Source organism: Salvia splendens, chromosome 14, assembly GCF_004379255.2.
Source record: "Salvia splendens isolate huo1 chromosome 14, SspV2, whole genome shotgun sequence".
Classification (NCBI taxonomy): Eukaryota; Viridiplantae; Streptophyta; class Magnoliopsida; order Lamiales; family Lamiaceae; genus Salvia; species Salvia splendens.
Genome location: NC_056045.1, coordinates 30,364,900 through 30,383,652, shown reverse-complemented (window position 1 = coordinate 30,383,652; position 18,753 = coordinate 30,364,900). Strand labels below are relative to the sequence as shown.

The 18,753-nt window shown below is 39.2% G+C and overlaps 2 protein-coding genes, 1 non-coding gene and 1 pseudogene across 5 annotated transcripts; 2 read left to right on the top strand and 2 right to left on the bottom strand.

The window, feature by feature from the left end:
* Positions 1 to 216: 216 nt before the first annotated feature.
* LOC121765373 (probable lysine-specific demethylase ELF6) lies at positions 217 to 5,716 on the bottom strand. Its single transcript, XM_042161503.1, has 7 exons — positions 4,190 to 5,716; positions 3,987 to 4,065; positions 3,790 to 3,857; positions 3,507 to 3,657; positions 2,697 to 3,226; positions 2,288 to 2,557; positions 217 to 2,188 (listed from the first exon to the last, which is right to left on the bottom strand). The coding sequence occupies exons 1-7, from the start codon at positions 5,340 to 5,342 to the stop codon at positions 450 to 452; spliced, it is 3,990 nt and encodes a 1,329-aa protein (XP_042017437.1). The 5' UTR covers positions 5,343 to 5,716; the 3' UTR covers positions 217 to 449.
* Positions 5,717 to 7,594: 1,878 nt separating this feature from the next.
* Positions 7,595 to 16,029, top strand: LOC121763388 (uncharacterized protein At4g18490-like). Of its 3 annotated transcripts, none has more exons than XM_042159400.1 (17): positions 7,595 to 7,685; positions 8,974 to 9,047; positions 9,481 to 9,604; positions 9,850 to 10,038; positions 10,133 to 11,284; positions 11,440 to 11,625; positions 11,693 to 11,812; positions 12,212 to 12,367; positions 12,465 to 12,630; positions 12,777 to 12,844; positions 12,935 to 12,974; positions 13,058 to 13,231; positions 13,367 to 13,477; positions 13,554 to 13,645; positions 13,733 to 14,660; positions 15,534 to 15,639; positions 15,976 to 16,029. In XM_042159400.1, the coding sequence occupies exons 2-14, from the start codon at positions 8,996 to 8,998 to the stop codon at positions 13,608 to 13,610; spliced, it is 2,595 nt and encodes an 864-aa protein (XP_042015334.1). In that variant the 5' UTR covers positions 7,595 to 7,685; positions 8,974 to 8,995; the 3' UTR covers positions 13,611 to 13,645; positions 13,733 to 14,660; positions 15,534 to 15,639; positions 15,976 to 16,029. The 3 variants fall into 3 exon arrangements, with proteins under 3 accessions (XP_042015334.1, XP_042015333.1, XP_042015335.1); XM_042159399.1 differs by having other exon boundaries at positions 12,923 to 12,974; XM_042159401.1 differs by lacking the exon at positions 9,481 to 9,604 and having other exon boundaries at positions 7,674 to 7,685; positions 12,923 to 12,974.
* Positions 14,145 to 14,230, bottom strand: TRNAY-GUA. Its single transcript is given in 2 exon segments — positions 14,145 to 14,180; positions 14,194 to 14,230. It is a non-coding gene; the product is annotated as a tRNA-Tyr (tRNA).
* Positions 16,030 to 17,862: 1,833 nt separating the features above from the next.
* Positions 17,863 to 18,738, top strand: LOC121766107 (annotated as a pseudogene).
* The last annotated feature ends 15 nt before the right edge of the window (positions 18,739 to 18,753 follow it).

Sequence of the window (18,753 nt, the reverse complement as noted above, 5' to 3'; positions counted from 1 at the left end):
AAGGCAATTACGCACTATGCAATTGGATAGAGGCAGTATTAAATTTAATTACGTATGTCATTAGATAGAAAAATTGACCATATATAGGTAGGGACTAATTGACCATCTTTTTGAAAAAAAACTCTACAAGTAACAAATTCTGAAATATTTAGGCGATGAATAACGCCACAGGATAAGAAGAATGAAAAATTAAGGACAAAAATGTGAGTAAAATAATCAGTCACCAAAAAAAAATTGCAATTATCATTACAATTAAGAATTTCAATGTTTTTGCATTGCACAGACAAAATAACAGAAGGTTCAACAACACATAAAAATGGCCTACTTCCAGCGGTTTCATCTTCCCTAACCTAAGCTATAACCAAAATGGATCATACCTTACACCATTCTTGAGCTCCTTAGCCCAAGAAAACTGCGTTGATAACGCGTAAAAGAAGAGAGACGAACAACTATGCTGGTGGGCTTACATAATGCCCGGTTTTCCTTCTATGCCGGCTGAAATCTGATACAAATCTGAAGGTGAGACCGCATCCCTTGATTTTGCAGACATACGGCCTCTCTCCCGTGTGCACGCGTATATGCTCAGTCCTCGCCCAGGCCCACTTGAACGACATCGTGCAGCCTTCCCAAGGACATTTCAGAGGCCTATCATCATCGTGGACGCGCTGGTGCAATATAACGTATTTGTGGGAGTTGAATTTCTTCCTGCACCCCTCGACCGGGCACTGGTTTCCTTTGTGCAGGAGTAGCTCAGCCTTTGTCCGGAACTTCATTGTGCAGCCGTCTAACTCACACTGATGACGTCCCTTCGTGTTTCCTTTCTTCTCCTTGCGAGGGACAGGCTGATCGGCAGCCTTCCTCGACTTCTTCACTGTCGGTGCTTCCTCATCTGGTTCCCTGTTGTCAGTAACACGAGTTGATGGATTTTCTCTTGCCCGAGGTCTCAACCCCTCGCATGGGCTTCTGGTAAAGCCGCTGAAATGGATGTGATCATCTAATTGCAGGCCGAGTAGTTCTCTTTTCCTTTTCCTTTTGCTTCCGGCTTCTGTTTTGGGATCATCGACACTGTTATCCTCCAACAGAGCGATGGGCCTGCTGGCTACATTAGTCTCACCGTCACAATTTTCAGGACTCGAAATAACTCTCTCTTGATTGTCATCATCATCTTCATCTGTCTGTACAGACCGCTGTCCTTCAGAGCTTGAGGAATTCGATACCTCATTCTCTGTGGCAAGTTGATCGGACGCTGTTTCAACCTGCTCTTCGTCTGAAGCGTTTGAACAGTCGTCGTGTCTAGAAGTTTCTTCAATCTCACAACATCCATCAGACTGAATATTATCCGGCACCGCACAGTCATTCTCCGCCGGCCGATCACAAGCTTCGCTTGGCAGAGCAGCTTCATCAACAGTGTCTTCCTCTCTCGGCATTTCATCTCCTGCAACATCATCCATCCCATTTTTATCCGTAGTCGAGCCAACAGTCTCGGAATTGCACCTTTCACTTTTCTGGCTGCCACCATCAGCCGCCTTGATGTCAAGACACGAATCACCAGATTTGTCAGAAGCATTCTCAACCGGAGTGGAGGCAACGATGGAGTTTGCAGAGTGAGATTCAAAAGATGAAGCCATCAGGTGCTCACCATGAAACTCGGATGCTCCATGAGAAGGTAACACAGTCGGCCCTGAGGCCGTTTCTCCTGCTATGTTTTCTACAGAAACACCGACCTTGCATCGCTTCCTCGAATATTGGATAAGCTTATCATCTTTCTTAGCCGTTTGTTGTTCGCTTTTCCCATTCATATCCTCCTTGGCAGCTTCAAAGCTGGGGAAGGGTTTACTCTGCAAGAGGCGTTTCTGATGGCGCTTTGAGCGTAATTTTCTCGACAGCCAATTTGTGCGGGATGCATCTGAAACAGGGGTTGCATTCTGAAACAATCCGCCCAAGCTCAGTAAATGCTGAACATTCGCAGATGGAGAACTCTTCTTCATCTTCACACAATGCTGTAGATTGATATTCAACAGCGACGTCCAGTCTTCTACACGGGCGACTTTTTCTTCTCTATCAATAGCAATATCGATCAGCTTCAGATCTTCGGGAGAAGCATTACCCAGTAGTGTCTCTGTGTAACTGAAAGGAACAGCTATCTCCTCTGCAATGGCCGCAGCATGGGCCTTTATTTTCTGAAAGTCTAAACAAAACAATATAGAGAAGTTAATGAAATAGAACAAACCAGCAACGAACATGGAGGCAAAGGAGAGATTATACATAAACCAAAGAGAGTATTTACCTGAATGACAAATCACAAGAACATTTGCTCCGCCTCTCGAACTCAGCAATTTTTCAATTTCAATCGCGTGCTCTACACAGAATATCCTTGATTTTCGAGATACATCAGATATGTCCCAACCCATGTCTATCTTAACATCCGGAGAAACAGTGTCATGATTTGAAGATGAGGAGTGGCCATGGGCCAGGGGCCGACATTTTTTGGCAGCTAAAGATGCTTCAGCAACACAGTGGGGATCCTTTTTGCTCAACATAGATTTCATCTTCGCATCTAGTAACAGAAAAGATCAGTTAAGAGTAGGTCGTCGCACAAAACTCATTTCACATTATTAAGCAGATTCGCAGAATTTATATTGAATAGGAACCAAGAAAATATGATTGAGAAAAAAAAAGTGCCATTGGGATCAAACCTTCAGAAGAACCTTCCACCACATTACAGGTATGAGCAGATTCCACAGGAACAGCAACGGGATCCACACGCAGAAGATCAACCGATGCTATGTCAGATGGTTGCACGACTGCCATAAATGGAAAACCAAGGATGCCACAAGCAACACAAGGTAAAGTCCCTGATTCTATTTGAAAATCGTATGACAAGTCATCATCATCAAGATCATAACCAACAGAACTAATATACTTGCTCAGGTCATTGACATCATGTGCACTGTCATCTTTTGCAGGAGAATTATCGCCCACTGATGTCAACACAGAAGCATCTGCGTCATGGCAGAGTTCGGATACTTTACTCGATGATGGAAGTGAATCAACATCCCACAGAACTGCGTGGTAGTAGGAATTTCTTTGGAGAAGAATAGTCACCCGATTGTTTTCACACAAGATATCTTCTATAAATGCTCTCTTTACAGACAATTCTCTTTCTTCCTTCAAACGATCTCTCGAACGTGAGCTTCGTACCCCAGGCAATAAGGATCTCGGTATTCTGTAATTCAGTCAGATCCATCCAATCAAGATTGTGGTAATCATTATTATAGAAAACATCAATTGATGCAATGTCAAGTAAATAAGTATGAGACATCAGACAAGATGGGACTACTTATCATGAAAGTGAGGCAACAGCTACAGGGGAGGAGAGAGAAATCAAATCTATAAATAAACAAGTCCCGGATCGAGTTCTTGGTATAAGAATTGTGGCAAACAACTTCATGAATGTCAACCTAATACCCCTATAACTGAAGTCCAATGAAGGCGGCTATGCTTACCTCGAAATGAAAGACATGGTTAACAAGTACAACAGTTGCTGATGAGAAAGCATAGGAAGGTAATTCATGGCAGCTCTGCGAACAGCAGCTTCCTTAGCTATTGCAAGCCACTTAGCAGTTCCGAAATTAGCAGCTTCTCCACAGTTGAAACCTAAGTTTGAATTGCCAACACAATGATCAGGATATGCTACTTGCAGACAAGTTGCATTCTGCAAAATCGTGCGACTTTGCTCACCAAGAGAAAACATACGCATTTCAACTTATGAAGCAAAAGAATAATTACCATGACTGAATCCAATGTGGTAAGCTCTTGGAAAAGTCACAACAAATTCACCAGGGTACTGTACGAGCCTAAGACAACGACAATTTGCAAATCAGATTTATATAGCTGAAAAACACATGCATCACAAAAATTAGCTAGTAAGTAAGTCTACCAGTCATTAGAAGACAGGTCTAATTTTTTACACAAAAACCACCAACCTGCAACACGGGATGCCAGATGCAACAATAGCTTCAGGAGACAAAACAGTAGTCTTTTCCCCCAAGTGAGATAGTGCAACTGAAATCACAATAAATTACGTCTGAGTGTTTATAAAAGTACAGCATAAGTTCACAATTCACATGAATCAAGGACAAGAATGATAGCGGCAATATCATATCTTCAGTAACAAACATGTACATACCCAACCGATCAGGATTTCCTCCATAGGCACGAAGACGAATAGCTTCCTCGAAGTTGAAAGCATCATCTCCTGGTACAGCATACCAAGTTTTGGGGGAGCCCACGTGCAGGAAATTCAAGCTGTGAAGCTCGTGATCTTCCACATGCCAAGCAAACCAACTGAACAACATCCCAATATAAACCATGGGAGACGTCACACCAGGGATATCATCTGGCATGAAACGAGTTAGCGATCCTGCGGACCTAGCCATGACTTGTAAATTCCAAGGACTATTTGAAAGCTTCCACCCAGCAGTGCCTTCCATTTCGCTCCTATCTTGAGAATCTTTCCGGCCAGAAAAGGAAGCATCATCACGTGTAGGCTGTGAAGGTAGACAATTCAGCACAGTCTCTGTATGGGAACTAGGATTCTTCTGGATGCCCAAATCTTTATCATTGCTAACACTATTCACTGTTTCTACTTGATCATTCTTGCTGTCAGAACTACCTAAATTGTTCCTGTCAAACGAGTTCCTCTTCCTCGTCTTCCTCCTCCTTCTGCGTCTGTCAAAGTAACGCAACAGCCCCTCAGGCTCACTAAACCCAGAGCCGGGCACATCATTCGCATACTCCACATATATAGGCTTCTCCGAAGCAGCTTTCCAGAACAAGGTCTCAATAACTAAGGGATTGACATCTTTCACAACCCCAAGTGTGCTTTTAGCGAAAGCCTTGGCCTTCGCCTCAAACTGCTCAAGCGTATAAACTTCCCCACTCTGCCAAACCTGCTTCTGAGCCCTGAGCACATGATCCCCAACCCCCTCCTTCACCTTTTTCCCTTTCTCACAGCCCAACTCTTGCTGCCTTGTGGTAAAAACAGCACTAGACTTTCTATCACAATCACTCCTAACATGATCATCTGTCTTTGAGGACCGCACAAGACAATTACCATCCAATTCCGGACACTTGGAGAGAGACTTATTCAAGTTATGAAGCACATACTTTCTCGACGGCTTTGGCAATGGAGGAATCACTTTACATATGCCAAAGGCACTAGCCTCTTTCTCTATCTTAGATATGTAAGCAATTGGGTCGGCAAATTCAGTATCAGTGGGGTAAAATTCAGGCGCCAAAGGCAACCTCTCAAGCCATTTGGGTATTTCAGCATTCTTCATTTCAGTGACCTAAAGCTCATAACCCCCAATTTTGAAATCTTCCCACCACCTCCACTCCAACACCAAGTAATAAGCTACTGCACTACAATATACAAGAAGAAACTACTAAAGATACAATTTTCGACCGGAATTTTATCATAGTTCTTCGATTTCAACTGAATTGAAAACTACATTTGTTTCATAAACCAATTCCCTAACCGCATACAACCCAGGATTAACAAGAATTTGTGGAGCACAATAAATTCGATTTCAAAGGTAAAAGTTGAATACAGGAAAACCTCTATCTTCAGCCGAATCGAGAATGGTTGGGAGTTCCAAAGCGAGCATGAATTTTTGAGGTGGGGGTGAGAGAGAGAAGAGGAGATAGGTCTAGGTTTTTTAATTTGGGCGAAATTAATGTGCGCAAGATAGACCGCGGGATTCTAAGCGTGCGCCGTGGCTAACGTGAGCGCGACGTGTATTTCACTGTTGCTAGGCTGTACGGGTTTAACCTTTTGTTAGAGCATCTCCAGTAAGACTGGACGTCAAATAGCCCTCACATAGCCTTCACACTGCCACATCATCAGCACTACAATTCTCCTGCCACATCAGCTTGCCACATCAACTGGACATCAAATAGCCCTCACATAGCCTTCACACTACCTATCCACATCACTAATAACAATTATATAATTTAATTTACACTCGTATCAACATACGGAATTTAATTTACGAGACAAATACGGAAAATTCGAATAATAATATTAAAAGTTAAAAAGTACATTAATTTTTAAAAAAAAGTACAATAATTTAAAAAAAAGTACAAAAATTAAAAAGTACATTAATTTAAAAAAGTAAAACAAAATCACTCCTCGCCGCCGTTCTCGTCTCCGTCGTCGCCCAGCGCTTATTTACCGTCAAAGCGCGTATATATAGTGTTTTCGAAAAAAAAAAATTTAAATTCGACGCCGGTTTGACGCCGATAGGGGTCCTACAATGGCGCCGTGAGGATCGGCGTCATCGAGCGAATCGGCATGGCCACGCCGATTTTGACGCCGATTTCGCCGACGCCGGTTCCAATGGTTCGGCGTCAGAACCGGCGTCGGCGAAAAATCGGCGTCGCGATTTTGACGCCGGCATTGGAGATGCTCTTAGTGGGGCCCACCGGGAGTATCTTATGGTGTGGACGATACCTAGCGCGCATTTTAGCACAGGTGACGGGCGCGGCAAATTATATAATCCATGCAATTATCATCCAAATCATAATTTTATACTCACTCGGTCCCTCAAAAATATGTTCTTTCTCTAATACTTATTATCCGCTAATAATATTTTATTTACTTTTTCTCTCTAGCTCTTTCTTACTTTATCAATTTTACATTAAAATTTATACCGACCTCAAAATACATATTCTTTGAAAATAGATGGAGTATTTATTTATTAATTAAATATGGAGAACAAATGTAAAGAATTAAGTAAGATCACAAATTACAATACAAAATAAAGAAAGAATAAAAATATACTAATATAATTTTTTTAAAAAATAAATGTAAGACACATTCAATAATGTAAGATATCGTCTCAATTGAAATGAGATGGTCTAAAATAGATATAACTGAAGTGTAACTTGTAGTAGTAGTTGTTGTTATTTATAGGTAAGGATCTCTTAATCCACAATTTCTACTCCACCTACTCATAACAAAATAAAATAATATTATAATTATTAGTAATTTTAATAAGTGATGGTAGATTATTTTATTTTGTTGTTAGTGTGAATATGAGTGGAGTAGAAATTGTGGGATAGGATATCATTACCGGTTATCTACATACATGACGTTTTGGAATTTAATATTACCCTAACTAACTCTCTTCATTTATGTCTATTTTTTCCACCAAATAATGATTATTTCACTCTGGATAGGTAATAATATATGGGATTATGAATATGAGGGATTGATAATTTTACTTTCAAATAGAGAAGTAAACAAAGATGCTTAGGCCAAAACAATATGATATTCTCAGTTTAATTTAATTATAAAGAACAAGGAAAGAAATTCATGAAAGAATAAAGATAAATGAAAATATGGAAAATTAAGTTTCTAAAAAATAAAATAAAAAAACGTAAAGTTTAATAGTTATGTCAATTCATAACAATGTGGAAATTAAGTTTGTAAAATAAAATAAATGTGCGCGATTTTCTATTCTAAAATAAAATAATTATAAACGCATATTCTCGAGTTGGGATTACCATTTGCTCCTATAGCCGTGTGTATATAAACACTCTGCAACTCGAACTTTTACCGCGAGCTTCACTTTTCTCGCTCTGTGCGCGCATTTTTTCGATTCTCATCACTCAGATCCAAGGTCTCTCTCTATCCTGATCTACATTGTGCTGCAATGCATTTATTACTATATATTTTTAGGTTATGGTCGAACTAATGGTGTGATATCGCTCGATGAAGATTCTAGCTGATTTAGGATCGTTCGCCAAAAATCGATCTCAAATTCCTATGTAGATATTCGAGAATCACGCTTAAGTATATACAGTGCGAGAATCATCAAAATGCGTGTCTCAGGGGATGAAATTGATCTGCTGCTATTTGGATTCATATTTGCTAAGATGTTTGATAGTGTGAATTTGTTGAATGGCTCTTTTTAATCAATTAGATCATAGCTGATTTTGGTTTGATCGCTAAAAATCCATCTCAAATTCTATGTACATCTCGACAATCACTCTTAAGTACATACAGTGCGAGAATCATCAAAATGTTTGTCTTAGGGGATGAAATTGATCTGCTATTTGGATTCATATTTTGCTAAGAATTTTGATAATGTAAATTTGTTGGATGATAATGTAAATCGTATGTGTTTTTGGTTTAAATGTACAACTCTTTCATTTTGTTTTAGTTGAAGTTGATGTTTCATGGAAACAGATGTAGATGTTCCAGTCATTTTGAGTTCTGCTGTTAAATTTAATAGATTAGGTTAGTAGATTATAAAATTACACTTTCCAGAAGAACGAGGAAGAATGAAGGAGAACTAAGAAACCATAGGTGAAACTATGTGTGGGAAGAGAGGCGTGAATAAGTAGGGAATTGGCTGTACGCAAATTGTTTGCAGCCTGCTAGATATCAAAATCCATGTCAGGATTGGGATGGATGGTAAATAGTAGAAGTGGATGACTATCATCCATAGATTATGCCTACGACTCAATGCTTGAAACTTCACCGTGGACCTCATCCTGAAAGATCAGAACTTGAGGAGCCTGACACTTCATTTTATGATTGTTAATAGTTGGGGCAGCCATTCCGAGGGTGTTTGGTTCCACAAAAGTAGAACAGCTTGGAGTTCAGCTACAGCTTTTTTGTTTATGAAAACAACTGATGTGCAGTTGCGCTTCTATCCTTATACTCAATGACCTTAAGAAATTTCTAACTTAGGAGATTTTAACCCTTCAAGGGGCATATGATACTCATCTAGTTAGAAACACTAGTTTTTATATGATTTTATAAGTCTTTGATGTTCTATGATTAATTTCTTCCTGACTTTAGAAAGACCAGAATACTCTTAATCTACATCATATCTAGGTGCAGTAGATATCTGTTACTCTTTTCAATAATTATTTATTCCCCTGTTTTATTTTATAACACAGACGTTAATAGCTGTGAAATAAGATGGCAGACCCTCAGAAGAAGAAGAATGTGAAGGAGAAAGATCCTATGCAAGGTATTGAATCTGTTTTCATGATCATGTCTTCAGCACGTATGAAATGTCTTGTAGATTGAGATTTGCTAAGTTGGATTGTAGTTTCATTTGTTAATTTAATTTTATCACATAAAAAAGAATAACATCACCTAACATGTGTTTCAAGTGAGGAATTATAGGGTTGGATGGCTGTAGAAAGGACATATAGCCACCAATATTGGCCTATGGCGGACTTTAGTGAGAAAAATAGTAGTCAGGCTGAATATAGAGGAACTGGAATCCTACTTGTTCCTTTTTTGTTTATGGAAGATAACTTAATCATAATGATTAATATTGAATATGGGGAAAACCTATATTTCTGCTTCTACCAATGGTTTTACTGCCACAAATGCATTTTTTAGTATATTATTCCATGATATTAAATCTCGCATCATTGATTGGTTTGCTTGTGCAGATCTGGATATTGGAGATGATTTCTTTTCTTGGAAATCAATTTCAATGGGAGAGGGGGATGGGCTGGATTTCGACCTCACCCCAGTTTCTAAGGGCAATAAAGAAACATTTAAGTTTGACAAAGAGTAATTTGATTTTTAAGTTATTCAGCTTTTTTTAACCTGAGTTGTGGTTTGGTCATTTTATGGTTACTGGTCTGTTTAGCATGTACCTGGGCGTTCATGGGCATTTCCTGGAACAATCTATTGATCTTGTAGACATTCTCAATTTGAGTTACACGTTTACTCGATTTCTGCTGACTTTCTGCTCTTAGCAGCTTATATATTTCCAAGCCTTAGCCAGGGCTAACGGAATTTCTGCAACATTCCAGGGATATGGATTTTAATTTGGACGCTGATTTCGGAAAGATGACGTCGTTCGATTTGGATATGTCAGATCTGGATATCTCACCACAAGAAAAAAGAGAATCAAAATCAAAGGAGAGGCCACAAGAATCATCCAGTGGAAAGAATAAAGAAAAAACTGATCGTTTCACTTTTGGAATTGATTTTGATGATGGGTGAGTGTGCTGATACTCATTTTAAGTTCTTTTGTTGCATGGTTCCATTGCCTACTTCACTTAATTTGACTGTACATATTTTTCCTAAATCTAGGTTCGACGATTTTGGTTTTGACTCAGTCCCAAGAAAAGAAGGTACAAAAGTTCAGAGTGACAAAAACAACAAAGAAAGTTCCCCAGATTTCGGATTTGACTCAATCCCAAGAAAAGAAGGTACTAAAGTTCTGAGTGACAAAAACAACAAAGAAAGATCCCCAGATTTTGGTTTTGACTCAATACCAAGAAAAGAAGGTACAAAAGTTCAGAGTGACAAGAACAACAAAGAACATTCCCCAGATGGAAGTGGCTGTCAAGATAAGGAAATATCTACTTACAAAAATGAAACTGGAAGTAAGAGTACTTCAAAAGGTGGCGTGCAAAAGCCATCTTTTGACCTGGTTCTTGGACCCGCAAGGAAAATTTGTCCTCCAAAGTTGGGAATGGATGACGGTGTTACTCAAGAACATTTAGCTGGAGCTGATGAAGTGAAAGGTCCTCTGGAGACAACAATATCCAGGGAAATACCTGATGTCAGTCCATCTGAAAGGTTGGTTCTCCTAGAACAAGCTGATCTTCAAGCTTGTACTGAAAATGATGTAACGCTGGACTTGTCATCCGCTCCTCTATCTAAGAATGAGCCAAGTGGATGTAATTCATCAGCTCTGGAGAAAAAGGTAGATTCTGTGGATGCAAGTAAGAGTGGCTCTCACGGAGTACAAGATACTAACACTGCATTGGTAGCTGTTTCAACATTTGATTACAAACATGCAACATCTAGAAACTCACAGCACCACCAAGCAGATGCAATCTCAGAGAACATTGCTGAGACAAGTGTACATGATTCATCAGTGGCAGAGAGCAAGCTCAGCTGTATGGATACAAATGCTAGCAGCTTAAATGGAGAACAAGATGCTAATATAACATCAGTTGTTGGTTCAACCTGTGATTACAAACATACATCTAAAGCCTCACAGCACGATCAGGCTGTTGTGTTCTCAGACAACATCAATGTCGAAAGGACTCTGGCTGGGAGCCAAAATCTCGTTGAAGACGGTGGAGGAAGAGCTGAACTAGGTCATACTAATCCGCAAGTTGAAATTCCATGTACAACTGGTGCTTTATCAGGGATGCCCTGTGACAGTGATGCACAATCTAGCAAGGAGAATCAGGAATTTTCTTGTAAAATGCTCAAGCCTTCATTAACCAGGTGAGGTTACATGTGCTCTTTTTTCGTTCAATTTTCTTAAACTAAAGTACCAGTGACATCATTATTTTTGTGAAAATAATTTTAATCCACTCATGATATGAACTAGTCGGCATTTAACTGATGGCTTTTTATTTGTGATTGCCATGATGAGGCAGTCAGCCAGCTAATCAATTGCAAAAGCCAATTCAGAACATAAAAGAGCCTCTTATGAAATTCCCACAACCTTCAGTTCAGTTAAAGAAACCTGAATGTTCCATCCCAAAGGCGTCAATCCAGGCAACTTTGTCGTCATTTACTAGTAATCATATGAGCTCTGCTCTACCAAGTCTAGTTCAAGCAAGGTATGTATATTAATATTTCAGTAACTTATTGATTTGTTCACTCTCTCATATGGCTTGGACTAAACAGGAGTGGTGATACGACTCAAAGTGAGAAAAAATTATCATTGCAATGTTCTAAAACACTACTGAGGGGGATTATTCCCCAGATTCAGAGCCAGAAAAGCTGCAGTCCTCTAAAGATTAATGGGTGAGGCTCAACTGATTTTTTGGAGAAGTCAAATTAATATTTATATTTTCGTTAACCAACAGATTATGATAGTAGAACTAGAAACTAAGACTAGTAAGAAATTCTCTTTTGTTAGTCTGACAATTATGTCATAATTAAACATTTGGCTTAGAGGCCCCTGTTGCTGATGAAAGATTGATCCCGAGATATCATCAAAAGGGTTTAGACACTCTCTTAAGTGGTTTTGTAGACCTTGCTGTGGATGGTATACACCTCTAAGAAAGCCTATTGCTGTTATATTCAGCATCATACTTTCATCTATTACACAAAAAATGGTGGATGATATTGCACAAGTGTAATAAATTTTGACTTTATTTTGTGAACCTTTCTGGAGATCTTATGCTGCCTTTTACTGTTCAGTATGGAAACCAATCATAACCCAGCAGAAAGCAGTGAAAATCCAAAATTATTAGCATCTATACTGTCAAATAAAAACACTCCTGTGCAAGTTGATAGAACTTCTGCTATCGAAGGTGGTAGGAAGCTCCCTGATACACCTGCACTGAAACTCTCGAGGTGAAATCATCTTTGATCTTCAGGACTCTAGCTATGGTTTAAATTGAGATTATATATTATCTAGTGTCAAGTTCTTTATCCAATCTTGAACTGGCAGACTAAGCATTGATTCGACAAAGCCACCAATTTTGACAAAGAGCAGACCAGTTGAAAGCAGTAGTCAGAAAAGTGTTTCAGTTAGCAAATCGCCACTTGGTACTGCTAATCTTTGGGACAAGTGTAAGCCAATGACTTCTACTCTATCTGTGAAGCGGACACTAGAGGTACGTTTATCATCGTTGTGTACTACCTTGTTCATCCAATGAATTAAGTCAGTAGCAATAATGTTATCTATGCATCATCATTCAGCTTGAGATATATAACTATGACCATATAATGCATCTCTAAATGGACTTACATTCTTGTACAGGACGACACTGCAGATACTAGTGCCCTCCATCCAGCTAAACGCCTTTCGCCACAAGTACCTAGGAGCAGGTACCCTATAATTCCATGTTATATGTTAGTATGTAGAGTTGCGATCTTCTAGGTTATATGCGCATGCCTGATGATCAGTGAAACGTGCAGGAGTTTCGTGGAAACATCAGAAAAGGTTCTGGACAAAAAGGTAATTTCGTGAGTTTAATGGAATAACAATTAACTGCTACAAAGGGTAAAAGATTTGATGGCTCATGGTTTTCCAATTACTAGTCACCCATCAACCGCATGAAAGATGATCGCATCAAAAGCACGACCAGCAACTGCCAAGTTGTTCCACTTGTCATCTCCCATGAATTCAAGACTAAAGGATTAGAGATAACATCCTCGACAAGAGATGATAGCAATATTAAACTGGCGAATGCTTACAGCAAGGAACTTGATGAAGTAAGAATGCTTGCCCGTTTCGTATCATTCCGGTTTTGAAGAAGCTGGAGTTGTTTCACTTTTCCTTCACAAGTAAACCGATTTGAGGAAATATAATAATGGCGCGGTGATGGTGATAATTTTTTTTCCTTGCAGCTTTGCGATCTCCTCAACAAGAAAAGTGATGAAGCCAAAGAACTCCTGGCTCGATCAGTATTGAACAGCAATAAGCTGATGATGCTCAATGTTCCCCTGTTGGAGGAGAAGATATCCTTTGCTTGTATAGATTTTGTTTTTGTTATTCATCGTGAGTACATTAGTGTTGGCCTTTACTTGTGATAACATCCGTGCAACGCAGAAATCGTTTGCCAGGTTAACACTCGGCAGCAACAAAGGTTGAAATCATCAACTTGGGCAGTTGTTTTTCATATGAAGGTAGCATTTTCCCCCTCTGTCTCGATCTCGTCTCCGATCACTTGATTTTTATTTTGCTTAATCTTGAACTTGAACTACTTTTTTCAGGTAGCAGCATTATCAATGACTTTGGAGAAACTGAATCTGCTCTTACATTTCAACGGCTTCGCACACATGAGCGTGGTCTCATCTCATCGTTTGCAGTGGTACAATAATACACCTTCACTTTCAAGTATCGAAAAATACTTTGTTTCATAAGACCAATAGCGATGCTCGGTAAATAAAAAACATAATTGAAATAAATTAATATCTCAATTTTGAAAAATAAATTTAATATTATGATTACAAAGAAAAATAAAAGGACTAAAAAGCATACATTATTTAATTGGGACATAATTTGAAAATTAATAAATTAGAACACGACAATATTCAAATAATGCTGTTCAGAAAAACATAGTAATTGAAATAAATGTTATTGCAGTTATGAAAAAAAGAAAAGAAAATAGGACAAAAAGTAAAATCCGACCTACCGGATTCGAACCAGTGACCTAAGGATAGCTCTGAACACACTACAGTCCTCCGCTCTACCAACTGAGCTAAGGTCGGACGTGATAATATTTGTATCAAAAATTGATATAAATATGACTGAGGCCCAACTAGCAAACATGTGTCTAGTACTCGAAGCCCAATAATGGCATTGGGCCATATATTTATGTGAACTTTTCAATACCAAAATTTGGAGTTGCATTATATAGTTATTTGCCAATTTATAAACGTGACAATAAAAGGGAAAAAAGGAACTATCAATGGCAAGAAAATAATAATTTTCCCACGAATTAAAAATCTTATCCTGCAAGTTGTCCATTCTCCACGTCAGCAAGAGAGAGGAACAAAAATTGAGAGATGCCACCAAACAACCAAAACGACATTTTGCATATTCTTGAGCCCACGTTTTTCTCTGCCTATATATATCCCCTCCTCCCATTGATAGAGCTTTCTTTTTTTCTCCCTCTCTCGCTTTGGCAACACAGTAAAGGTACAAACTTTCTTTCTCTCTCTATATTTTCTTTTTATTTATTTTTTTAATGATTTATTTTATGTTCTTTTTGTTTTCTGTGGTTTCTTGTTTTCTTTTTTTTTGCTGTACATGTTTTCTTTTTTAGCTGTACATGTTTTCTTTATTGCCCCCTCGCTTTTATAAATATGCAAATTTGGGACTGTATTTGTTGAGAGATTGGATCTTTGAGTCTTTCTTTAGTCGTTGTTGGTGTGAAAAAGATTGTAACTTGTGGAAATATTACTGGGATTTTATATTTCAGATCAAATATCTTGACAATCAGTTCCATTATTACTCGTAATTTGATGTGAATTTAGTTCCCTTTTTGTTGAATGCAATCTTTGAATGTATGGGGATTTTTGAGATTGAGATAGTTAGGGGCTCTGGGGGATTTGGAGTTATGGAGTTGGGTAAAAAAGATTTAATTTTTTCTGCATTCAGAAGAAAATTTGCCTCAAGAATTTTGTGGGACATGCTTAACATTGAGCGATCTATCGCCTAAACATGTGTCAGTTCGAATGGGGTCGTAGGCATTTAGTGTTGGAAGAGTGTGTGGCGATGACGAATGGTTTCATGGATAATCGTATACGCTTTGAGAAAGAAAAGGATATGAAAAAGTACTATTTAAGTCTTTGAATCTTGAATCTAATTGTGAGCAACTGGATATGCCTTCAAAATTTGTAGTACCTGTTTCCATCAATCCATAGCATGTGATGAGGTGAGATTCGGGGAACAGCTCATTCTGTTATTACTCATCGTGAAGTATGATTATAAGATGCTTCTGTTTACTTCTCATTTGATCAGGCAAAAAACTAAAATGATTGAATTTGTATATGATTTGACTTTCTATAGATCTTTGTTAGAAAGCAAGTTTTGGAGATTTTTGGAGTTGTTATTCTACTTTGCTGGCTATCAATACTTGGGCATACGCCGGAGCAGATCACTATTTCGAATAAAGGTAGACTGTTGGTACCTGTGCCCTTGTTTCTTGAGTTAAATGTAATGTTTCTAAGCCATGGGCAGAGGGGGAATGTTGTATTTAGTTTCATTGTGCTGCCTAATACTGTTGTCGGGACTAGAACGTTTTGCTGTCTGCATACATTTTATGTTATTTTAGAGTTGAATTGCTTCCTTTATTATGTTTGCTATGTTATTTCTCTCATGAAACGATTAAAACAGAAAGAACCGTTCTTCTCCCTCTGGTCTCAAGGTTTCTTATTTAGATCAGTTAGAAATTGAATAAACTTTTGTCTCCCTGTTATCTTGTTTATTGATAGAAATCCATCTTATGCAGCTCCAGTGATTCTTTGATCCAGTTGTTGTACTCGGCACAACATTGAACGAGCAGTTGCCCTACTTTCCAGAACTTACTGAAGGTGAATGTTTATTCGTTCAAGGTATGATGGAAATAAACGGTAAAGCTTCCCACAAGAATGAAAAGAAGCCTTTGGAGAACTCTGCTCCTGCCAGTGTACCGAAAAGGCTACCAGAGAATAATTCGAGCACTTCTATATTTGTCAATCATGGTAAATTAATTGGCCCCTGAATTTTCAAATAGCGAATAAAAAAAATGTTAATGCTTGTTTTCTGATGTTCCTAAATATCCTATGCAGCTGCAATTGCATGGGACGAGAGCAGAAGAAAATGGATCGGAAATGCTCCTCAGAAGTCGGAGGACAGATCCATGAAGGATCCGATTATAAGGTAGTCAGATAACCTCCTTTGATCAATAAATGGAAATCACAAATTCATAGCTATCAATACATGAAGTTTATGGGTATTGGTATCGACTAGATGCAGTTTCTGGTTTTAGGCTCTCAAAAACGAGAAGCTTCGTGTTGTAGTTCTTTTTTTTCTGTGTGATGAATGCTTCTTGACATGCTCTTGCAGCTGGACCACAACCTACGAAGATCTGCTCTTGACTCACGAGCCATTCTCCGAGCCAATCCCTTTACCTGTAAGTTACCCCGTCTTTGGATTTTACTGTAAGTTACCCCGTATATGGATTTTATGCTTCATGATGTTACAGTACATGTAGTTACGATCTGCAACGTGCAGCGACTTGCGTGTTTGGATCTCGCTTCTATTAGAACAACACGCATCGTTTAACTTAACTGTCGGGCCTTGCAGGAGATGGTCGACTTTTTGGTTGATATCTGGCATGACGAGGGGCTCTTTGATTAGAATAACTCCTTACTGAAAATAGTTCAGGCATCTATAAGACTATAAGACTATAACCCTTCCCTCTCTTAATTATCTCAGATTCGAATTTCAAAGCAATAATCGACTCCCACGCCTCCTCGGAATGGTGATGTCCCGGCAACTGCAAACCTTGTTCCTTTGTTGTACCATTCATTAGGTTATTCTCGATTCTACATGTATTCTAGTTCTGTACTCTTTTTAGCTCGTGTTCTTCGATTCTACAAGTGATAGCATATTGGAGACAGACACGTCTAGTTATTTAGGTTGTGCCTGGAACTCGACCGTGTGTATCTTATCCGGCCTCGTTGGTCTAGTTTATATAGTAGAGTTTGCAAAGTCGAGTTCTTGATAGCTGAGCGCTGAAAGGCTCGACGTATAAAGAACTCGACTGGCTAAATCGGAACGTGACTCTGTGCTCGTATCCTGTTGCAGTCTAGTCATGTAGAGTAGGGTTGTTGTAAATCAAAATTCGATCCTTTTTCTATTGGGAACCATTTGGATATTTTACATTTAGTAATGCCTCAATTTAAACTATATTGCTTGTAGAATCTAAAATACTTGATGGCATCATAGTTTCTTTTTTTCGTTTATACACAAGGTTCGGATTTAAATATTTATGTTGAATGTGTGTAAACTGTTTATTTCGTTATTGTACTTAAAAAAGAAGCAAATTATAACTTCTTTAAACCTTAAAACCCTTCATTTGTAAATGTTTTAAAATAGACGCCAATATATTCATAAATAATTAAACTTAAACCAGTTACTAATTTCTTATCAAAATTATTTCAAGTTGGAATTCATATTGTTGAAAATAAGCTACAATTCCTGAAATTTTAATTAACTAGTATAATTCCTTTTCTATTTCAAGAATTAATTACTTAAAACAGATGATTAAAACAGCTTCAGCGACTTTAACACTTAATTGCAATAACAATTGCGACTTCAGCTTGAAAACTTCATATAAATCGAATAATAATAATTTCCCGCAAAAAAAGGAAAAAAAATGTCTCGCAAGAGAAATCAGAGCGACGAAGAAAAAGACGACACTTTCTTCCACCGCTACTCCTCCGCCGCGACGCCGCCATCCACCGCCGCATCCAGATCCTCGCGCGGCGGCGGAAACAGCGGAGGCCTAGTTCCATCGAAATCGACGGTGTACGTGAGCAACATCGACTACAACCTCACGAATTCCGATCTCCACACGATCTTCTCCACCTTCGGCAAGCTCGCCAAGGTCACGGTGCTCAAGGACCGCGCCACGCGCCAGAGCAGGGGCGTGGCGTTCGTCCTCTTCGTCCGGCGCGAGGACGCGGCGCGCGCGGCGAAGGAGATGGACGGGAAGATCCTCAACGGCCGAACCCTAGGCGCCTCGATCGCCGCCGACAACGGCCGCGCCGCGGAGTTCATTAAGAAGAAGGTGTACAGGGACAAGAGCAGGTGCTACGAGTGCGGCGAGGAGGGGCATTTGTCGTATGAGTGCCCGCGGAATTTCCTAGGGCCGAGGGAGCGGCCGCCGCCGCCGAAGAAGGTGCGCCGGGCGGGCGGAGGGGGAGGGATTTGGAAGGGGAGGAGGAGGAAGGGGAGCTGGAGATGGAGAATTGGGCGTCGGTGGTGGATGGGGGAGGGGCGGCGGAGGAGGGGAAGGAGAGGAGAGAGGAGAAGAAGAAGAAGAAGAAGAAGGGTTACTTTAGTGATGAGAGTGATGATGAGGATTGAGATTTGGGGAAATTTCTCAGCTGATTTTGGGAATTAGGGATTTGGAGGGATTTTCAAATCTTCAAGACTAGATTTTTTTTTCCTCTTGAAACACATGTATGATCCATGATGTCTATTAGAATTCACAATTTTCTTAGAACTAATTATACAGTTT

Excerpts from the sequence above, each read along its gene's own strand:
- LOC121765373 (XM_042161503.1), bottom strand. The coding sequence starts at position 5,342 with ATGAAGAATGCTGAAATACCCAAATGGCTTGAGAGGTTGCCTTTGGCG. Across the intron at positions 3,658-3,789 it reads CCACATTGGATTCAGTCATG|GTTTCAACTGTGGAGAAGCT; the intron begins GTAATTATTCTT and ends ATTCAAACTTAG. Across the intron at positions 2,558-2,696 it reads GGTGGAAGGTTCTTCTGAAG|ATGCGAAGATGAAATCTATG; the intron begins GTTTGATCCCAA and ends TTCTGTTACTAG.
- LOC121763388 (XM_042159399.1), top strand. The coding sequence starts at position 8,996 with ATGGCAGACCCTCAGAAGAAGAAGAATGTGAAGGAGAAAGATCCTATG. Across the intron at positions 12,631-12,776 it reads CTGTGAAGCGGACACTAGAG|GACGACACTGCAGATACTAG; the intron begins GTACGTTTATCA and ends ATTCTTGTACAG. Across the intron at positions 12,975-13,057 it reads AAAAGGTTCTGGACAAAAAG|TCACCCATCAACCGCATGAA; the intron begins GTAATTTCGTGA and ends TCCAATTACTAG.